We start from the raw sequence: 8,935 nt of genomic DNA on the forward strand, positions 1-8,935 counted from the left end.
ACAGTGACTTAATAAAGTTATTACAACACTTGCAAACGAATAAAGCGTTTAAAAATGAAACTAGATGGACAACCTTTCAATCGCATTTCTTCGGAAGGCATTACGTTTTTTGCGTGCAGACAGTTTTAGTGTAAAGTGAATTTTGCGTCAAAAACCTAACAAGAAAAATGCCTCGAGCCAATCACATGATTTTGATTAAGCTAAATCCTTCCTTTGCTAAACATTTTCTGCGTCCTTACGCTTTATGCCACACAATGTCGTCCATCTATCTAAGTTTCTTGTTTTCTGTATGTTTTTTTCCGCCTATTGCCGAAGGATTATTAGGTAAGCAGGGTTTGGAATATAGAGTTAAAGACAGCACAGTGATTAGTCTAACTATTCTCCGTTTTTTAGTTTCAAATGCTTTACAGCGACCAGCAAAATTCCGAGCAGAGAGTAATTCTGTAACTCACAATTCTCTTCTACTAACATGGGCTTCTGATCAAAAAGCCGACTCTTACAAAGTAAGCCAAGATCTTTTAAATTTTTGTTGCTCTTACTTTCAGTATTCTGTGACGGCTCTTTACTAAGTAAATAGTCCTACTTATACATTTACTTTTAAAGCATAAACCGATGTAGTGACCAGACAAACTACATTTCTGCCTATAGGCCTAATTATTTTATTTAATGATGTAGGCCGTTTATTACCCAATCTTATTTTTTTACACTTAAACAAAAAGCTGTTAAAATAATATTATTTGGAATTATGATTACTCAACTACAGTTAAATCTCAAACCTTTAAAAATTATTTCAGATATTTGTTGAACCACCAACTATTACAATATCTGGAGCAGGATCAAATATACAAAACCCTTTTGCTGACATTAACGGTTTGAACCCAGACACAGAATATAAATTTTTATTATTTGCAGTCCACGGTGATTCACAAAGTAGCCCTGCAGTCACCATTCAAAGAACTGGTACTTTATTGTTAGTTTTTGTTTTTGTTTTTCATTTTATTTAATTTTGTTTCTTCACTATAAATGAAGCTTTCAGTTATACATTAGATTTATGTTTTTTTTTCTTAAATATAATTTTCACAATTTTATAAATGAATATTTCAAATATTAAAACAAGGTTCATATTTGTTTTAAAATAGCATTTTGTCTAAATTTAAAATAAACATACTTTATAATTGTCTTGTAAAAAATACAACTTTTAAATATACAGCTTTGGCACCACCTGAAAGTGTTGATGTCATTCAAGATTCTCTTACACATGACTCAATGGTTGTGAGGTGGACTCCAGTTATTGGAAAAATATATTACACTGTCACTTTACAACCTTCAGCAGGTTTACATCTTTTTTGTGCAAATAGGCTTGTTAAAGTGTTTTAATGAATTTAAAATCAAGAAAAATGTTTTCCACTTGATAAATTCTGTGGTGTTTTGTTTGTAATTAAAAGTTAAATTATTAACCTGATAAAACTAAAATATCTGTGAATATTCATAATAACTTTGTATTTTATAACCAATTTTATTTTATTTTGCTGATTTAAATGATGATTTTTATCTTAATAAATTTTCAATTGCAACGCTGTTATACTTTTAGTTTAGTTTTAGTTAAATGGTATACATGTATTTTTATACACCTTAATACAAAACGTGCATTATAAAAAATTATCATAAAGCCAACTTTTTTTCTTTAAAGTGTTGCGTATAGATTTTGTGTATTGTTTTCTTTTTATTTAGGAACCATTCCTAAGAAAATATATTCTGTTCAAACAAAGTTGGAAAATTTATCCCCAAACACTCGTTACACGATTACCGTGTTAGCAGTCAATTGGGTTGGAAATGGTGGTGAGATTTCTATTCAACAAACAACCAGTTGAGTAAAAAAAATTTGCGCTAATTGATTCATTTATGAGAAACAATAAAATATTAAAGACAAAAACAATAAAATATTTTTTTTTTAAACAAACAATAAGCACTAGAACAAAGCAAATTTAAAATGCATGCTAAGCTTTCAGATTTTAGATTTGTGCATCATCAATATGAAAATTTAAATCTTACAACACAATGTTTAATATGTTTCCCTAAACTGCATGAACCGCTATTGACTTTAATTCATAAATCGTTAAATATTTGGTATTTACCAGTTACCACTAATACCTTCTTTCAGAATTACCTCCGCCGCAAAACTTAAGAGTCCTTAAGGGAACGATAAGTCCAACAATGATGGCTATTCAGTGGGACGAAGTCAGTTCTGCATATAACTACGTTGTAGATTTTTCTTCTGACGTTGAACCTCAACAAACTCAGGACCCATTTCTGATTTTATTGTAGGCAATATTTTTTCTGATTTTGAAGGAGCACAATTTATTTTATTTTCCATTGTTGCAGTGATTTAAAGCCTGACACGGAATATGTGATAAAAGTAGCGACAAGAAATTCAGCTGGTGTCGGTGAATTTCAGAGAATATCCGCCAGGACTTGTGAGTTTAATTTTGTATCTTTGGTAAACATTGCTGCCCTTGACATTAACTAACGCATTTAGTGTTTATGTTGTCAAACCAATTGAAAAAATATTTGTTCTTAAAACAATCGATAAATCTTAATATTAAAAAAAATAGAACTCCAAATGCGGATCAGATCAATTGATATTGGCTTACTTGTTTTATACCATAGTAGTTGGGAAACATTATTTTAAATTTTGATGTAATTATTGGTAATTCGCCTATATTTGTAGTAGACAAAATGAATTGGTGTAAAAATAATGGGTTTTCTTTTCAAACAGTGTCAGCATGTTTCACAACTGCCGACGATTCAAGAAAAAATGAATTCAGGTAGAAACAGGCAGAAAATCAAGTAACGTCCTTTGTTTTTCCTAAACTAAAGCAATATTTGTTTAAAGGTTGAACTGCCCAGCATATTGTGCGAAACACCAAAGCGAGGTCTATGGAACAAGAATTTACACTAGTGTAAGAACAAAAAAATCGCCTTTAACTGTCATTTAGCCTTTAGTATTAATATTTATTGTTCAAAATAATACTTTTGAAAACTAGTAACAGGGCTGCGGAGTCGGTTAAAAACAACCCGAGTCCGACTCTGGCCAAAAAATACACCCGAGTCCGACTCCCGAGTCCCGAGTCCGACTCTGGCCAAATGTAAGATTTTGTCGAGTCCCGAGTCCAGCTCTGACTCTACAGCCTGTATTTTACCCATTTACGCAACTAAATTAAGGTGGATTTTCTGCAATCCACTTATGTTGGTGTCATAATTGATCCACTCGCATTACATGGTTTAAAAATATTTCACCATTTACTATTACACTTATGCAACTTACATTTTGCCGCCTTAACAGTTTTAAAATTTGATACTGCGCACGTCGGACTCGGTTAGTTTTACGCGGTCTTACTCGAGTCCCGAGTCCGACTCCGACTTCGCCGCCCTGACTAGTACTATTTAATAGTTATGGTATTTTCACAATTTGTTGTAGGACTCATCCGTTTGCGCTGCGGCTATTCATGATGGCCGAATTGACAATGGCGCAGGTGGACTTGTGGTTGTCAAGAAAAAGTCGGCTTTTGATTACTTCAAGGGAAGCGCAAGATACGGAATCACATCAAGAAAGTATAATGTTTTTTGCAGAAAATTTATGTGGCAAAATAGTAACTATGGCTTACAATTACGCCAAAAAATTCATAAAAATTACAATTTTTTTTACAATCAGACGATGTTTTAATACCAATATTTTGCTAAACAGTAAAAACTTGTTAAACATTTCTTTGTTATTTGTAAAAAAAATAAAATGACATTTAAAGATGCTTTTTGAGTCTGTAATTTTAAATGTGGTCCATAATAGTAACCAAAGAACTTAACTTTTTTAATAGCTTTTAAATTTTCTAATTCTACTTTATAATATGTCATTGTTTAAAAGGGCGTGTTGTTAAAAAAAAACATATATTTCTTTACAGTTCTATGTTTCCCCATCCAGCTTTTGTGTTTGGTGAGTTTATGTTTTGTTTAGAAAATTAATTTTTGTTTTGAAACTCCGAAAATGTTTAGGATATTTGTTTCTTTGCAGGACTGCCACCACCAAACAACTTAGAGGTAGTGTTTGTATTCAGCAATAAGTTTACACTTCTTTGGAATCCTGTAAGAGGGGCTGATGGGTACAGAGTTACAATTTTACCAAGTACAAATATTGTTTATATTTTTTTCATAAAATTTGTAAGATATTTTGTGTTTTTTTTTTAATTCGATACCAAACAACTTTTTATTAAGAAATTTGTAATTTTTTACATGACAAATTATGCTTTATCGTGCTTTAGTATTTTCACATATCATTTTTTATATCAAATTGTACTAAATACCGGTAAGAGAAATTATTAGTATTAATTAGACAATCAGAAATCCATTGGACGAGCGACAATAGCCGAGTTTTCTGGTTTGGAGCCCAACACAACCTACACAGTTAATGTTATCGCAATTGCAAGTGATGAAGCAAGTGAGGTGTCAGTAATAACCCAGGTAAGTTATGTAAAATTAAGACAAAAAACAAGGACATAAATATTTTATTGGCACCTTATTTTATTTTTAAAAATTTTAAGATAAAAAAAAAAAAAAAAAAAAAAAATTATACTTTGCATTTTAACAAAAAGTATTAAGAAACATTAGGAAAAATGTATTACGGCAACGAGACTAACATTAATGTTGTTTGCATTGTAGCAATGTTCTGTTTAGCTATCAATCCGACATTAGTTTTTCGAATTTTTACTTCAGACAACAGCACTACCAGCACCAAGAAATCTGCTTGTTAACCCATCTTCAGTATCTTCTGATAGTTTTACAGTTAATTGGGACGCACTTCCGGGCGCTAACCATTACAAGGTGGAAGTTGTTTCCAGTCAACAGCTGTTTTTCCTAAACACTACTACGGATAATCAGGTTTGGTTTTGTCTTTGCGATGGATTTTTTTATTGTTATGAGTTTTTTTGTTATCATAGTTAAATACGCTAAACGAAGTACATGTATAACGGAGAGTTGCTCTTCCAACAGTATATATAATAATAGATCGCGTTTCGTGCATGTATACATGTATTGTATTACATGCATTATTGTCCTTTAACTGTTTTATTTTTGGTACATTTGATGAATGTCTCCCCTATTGAATTAGTATTAAATGCAGGTTTTTTGTAAGGTTTGGTTTGGATGATCGCTAAGTAGTTTTAAGAGACCTCAAGTCTTTCATTTAAATACCAAAAAGTTGCAAGTCCAAAATTTGGGAAACCGCTGGCGAAATTTGGGGGACCGTTTCGATCCCCCAAAACACCTTGAAAAAAACACTGATTAAATGTATGATTCTGGTAACAAATTGTATCTGTCATCACAATTATATGGGTCTTCTTGAACTTCCGATAATTAAGTGCTGTACTAATATTGAAACAGTTTACCTTTGAAACAATTGTAAAATACAATAATGATATGCCCAAGCTTTCTGTTTTGCTTTAGATTACGATCAGAAACTTACCAGGCGGTACCTTGTTCAGTATTTCCGTGACAGCAATAAACAGTGTTGGAAGTGGATTAACTGCAACAATCAAACAAACAACAGGTCAGTAGCTAGAATTGAACAAGTGCTAGCAAAATTTTCTTTTTTAGGCCAACAAGCTTCACCTTGATAACTTTGTTTCGGTGTTTTTATTGGTTTAATTACAGCGAGTTAAAATTACCGTTTTATCCTAGCAATTTTCCTGAACGAAAATGATTTGTTTTAAACAAGTTTTGGACAGTGTACCTTAAGCATTGAATACACACGCTTTACTTTATTGTTATTTTTGAAATAAAAAAAATACAAAAAGCTTTCCTTCCATTAAAAGCAAACCTGACAAATATTTCCAATATATACATTTGAATTGTTTATAAATGTAGCTTTTACCTTGGTGTGAATAGAAACACGAGAAAAATGGAGAGTTCAGTAAAATCACACGTGGCACAGTATGTAATTTGGAATATTCATAGTTAATTTGTTTTTTTAGTTCCACGGTCGCCCAGCAATTTGAACTTGCCAAGCTCAACCTTCAACAACTTGAGTTTTATTTCGGAAACTTAGACGGTGAAACGTTTGATCTGCTGACAGTGTTACGCAAATTCTTGCGAACAATTAAAGCGTTATTTGGTCGCCCGCCATAAGTCATTTACCAAATCTTTGGTTATCACCATAGATTTGAACTTTTGAACATACTAATAGAGTTTTATTTGTGAAAAATAGCCGTATTGCATTGCAAAGTGTCATTTCGTAAATTATCATTCCCTTATCTTCGTGGCATACTTGGCGTTTCATCTCTAAATCCTCGCGAATAAGTTAAGTTCTTATGTACACTATGCACGTATCTGTAATGTAGCCTGATAGTGAATCTTAAAGATATAAACGTCAAGTAAGTTATTGAGTTACTACGTGTTGTTTCTTAAAACCGTTTGTTACTCGTTGTAATTGGTGTCACGACTAAAGGTTCTCTTCAGTCGTAAGACTGCCACCTGATTGTCGTTAAATCAATAAAAAAGCAAAAAAAACGTCAACTAAATCGACATCATCTGGATAAAGACGTTTCGATACGTTCTTTTAACACGATCAGTTAGTGTTATTTTAACTGCGAGTTTTTCAGCACATTAACTAATGATGATACAAGAACATATCGAACTTAACTTTTTTTGCTGCTTTGAGATTGATTATCAAGTTGCGTTCTGTAGTATCGCAGTGCGTAAAGGGACATGTTTACTACTGCCGGGCGCAAAGTCAAGACCGAGAAATAAATTGCGGAAATGGATCGTTTAAACACCAAATTAGACTGCAAATAGGCCTGACATCCATCAGTATTGTTGGGAGATTGTAAAACTTTTGTTTTTCGTCAAATCATAAAGAAACAACCAAAAAACGACCAGAAAATGCACAAGGTAGCATTGAATACCACAAACGGCCATAAGGGCATTGCAAAAGTTGTTCACGAGTGACATTTCTGTTCACGTGTCGATCAGTTTTCGGATTGGTTAAAATAGCCGAAGTCCTAAGTACCGAGTCAGACTCCAGCAACTAAAAAAATTATCCCTATTCCGAGTCCGCCAAAATATGGAAATTCATCGAGTCCCGAGTCCAGTTTCGACTCCACAACCTGTATTTCGCCCAATTACGTAACTAAATACGGTGAATATACAGCAATTTACTTAGGGGCGTCAAATCATTCATCAAACACAATACTTGGTTGAAAAATATTCCACAATATGCTATTCCACCTATACAATTTACAGTTTGCAGCCTTATCGGTTTTGACATTTGGTAATGCGCACGCCGGACTCGGGAAACCGGTAGTTAGACTTGAGTCCGGAGTCCAGATTCTGACTTCAGTAAAACAAACCGATCCTGTCGAGTCTTGACTCCGACTCAGCAGACCTGATGTCGACTTTGGGTGCATTTCAGAATACCTTGTAATAATTATCCCACAGCAAATAAAAGTCAAATTTAAACGGTAGTTTGTCTAATGAAATATGAAATGTTTTTAATATTCATCCACTATAAGCAGGTCATTTAAACCAGTTTTAATTTGAGTTTTAAAACACTAGACTTACTGTATAATTAAGGTCGTTTGTGATGACAGCATTACGAATCTTATGACGATGAGTTGCAGACGAACAAATACAAATCGTGAAGTAATTAAACACTGCTTAGATTTGGTTGGACTTTTAATTGCTATGGATCTATGTTATTCATTTGGGCACACGTTAAAAAAAGAAGTGTAATACTAAGTTCTAGAATTGGCCGACGCCAAGGGCGTGGGGACCAGCAGTGGGCCCTGGTTTTAGTGGTATTTTTAAAGAAGCTTTCGATTTTAGGCGGATTTGCAATAAAATAAATATGTTTGCGTAAATCGCCTTGGGTACAAAAAGTGAACATTTTACCAAAGATTCACCAATTTTCAATAGTTGTAAACGCTATCTTACACAACTGTTCGAGCACCGTTGGAAGAAGCGCTGTCCTGAGGCAACTCCTGGTTAAACCCTTAGTTTGGCTAGTCATTGCCCGCTTTGTGCTATAGCAAACTCAAATAGTATAAATTAGCATTAAGTATATTCTTTCTGAAAAGAAAAACCAAAAAATTGTCATGATCTTGAGATTTACCAGTTGTTGGTAATTTTTGTTTGACAGATTAATGTTGTTTAGACAACTTTCGGTTTGTATTTGCAAAAGAAAACACGGGTACCGTATTATTGCGCCCTAATTGAAAGTGCATTTTTTTTCCAACATGGATAAACGAATGTTTATGGTGGTAGCAGCCTAAGCAATATGAAGGATATGACCCACATACCGCTTCTTATAAACATCCTGATAAATGCCATTATACTGGCAAATTTGCAAATTCCTTTGTCTGTCCAATGTACCTTGACCCCCACTAAATTAAAGGATTGGCCAATAAAGACTTAACAAATGTAATGTTTTGCGCTTTATTTTCGACTTCAGCTGCATAGTTGTGCACGAGTTTGTTAGAGACCAGCAGATATTCTGTACTTATGACAATTGCATAAGGGGGGCGAAGTTGTAAGTGAAAAGAGTAAACTAATAGGCTCAAAAGAGGTAAGCTAGAATATTATTACCGATCAGAATGGATTAGGTGTTAATGCCGCGAAGTCGGACCTGGATTCACACGCGGTACTCGAGTAAAGTAAGACAACTTCAAAGTCCCGAGTCCCACACGTGCGTGTTGTGACTCTGTACTTATGTTTTGCGGACTTTATTTGCCTACCGATATTCCTGGTATATATTATATATCCCCTTCTTTATGTGTCTGCTTGTATGTTTCTGTATCGACTGTCTTCGCCAGAGAGATCGCCCTGCCCCTCGCCCAACTTCCATTCTATTCTGCGACCTTCTGTATAGAATAAACTAAGCAAGCTAAAAGTA

The 8,935-nt window shown here is 33.7% G+C and overlaps 1 protein-coding gene across 1 annotated transcript; it reads left to right on the plus strand.

Annotated features, from left to right (window-relative positions):
* The first annotated feature begins 252 nt into the window (after positions 1-252).
* Positions 253-5,197, plus strand: LOC146141016 (collagen alpha-1(XII) chain-like). Its single transcript, XM_083392779.1, has 15 exons — positions 253-324; positions 394-503; positions 795-960; positions 1,211-1,333; positions 1,732-1,866; positions 2,162-2,321; positions 2,383-2,474; positions 2,777-2,825; positions 2,894-2,960; positions 3,479-3,612; positions 3,957-3,988; positions 4,067-4,177; positions 4,385-4,512; positions 4,765-4,929; positions 5,183-5,197. Exons 1-15 carry the CDS (start codon positions 255-257, stop codon positions 5,195-5,197), a joined length of 1,557 nt encoding a protein of 518 aa, XP_083248905.1. The 5' UTR covers positions 253-254.
* Positions 5,198-8,935: the final 3,738 nt, after the last annotated feature.

This window comes from Ascidiella aspersa, chromosome 6, assembly GCF_963924565.1.
Source record: "Ascidiella aspersa chromosome 6, kaAscAspe10.2, whole genome shotgun sequence".
Lineage (NCBI taxonomy): Eukaryota > Metazoa > Chordata > Ascidiacea > Phlebobranchia > Ascidiidae > Ascidiella > Ascidiella aspersa.

Bases quoted from the DNA above. Each gene is read 5' to 3' on its own strand.
- LOC146141016 (XM_083392779.1), top strand. From the start codon at position 255: ATGTCGTCCATCTATCTAAGTTTCTTGTTTTCTGTATGTTTTTTTCCG. The intron at 2,322-2,382 runs GTAGGCAATATT...CCATTGTTGCAG, and splicing joins GACCCATTTCTGATTTTATT to TGATTTAAAGCCTGACACGG. The intron at 3,989-4,066 runs GTGAGTTTATGT...GTTTCTTTGCAG, and splicing joins CCATCCAGCTTTTGTGTTTG to GACTGCCACCACCAAACAAC.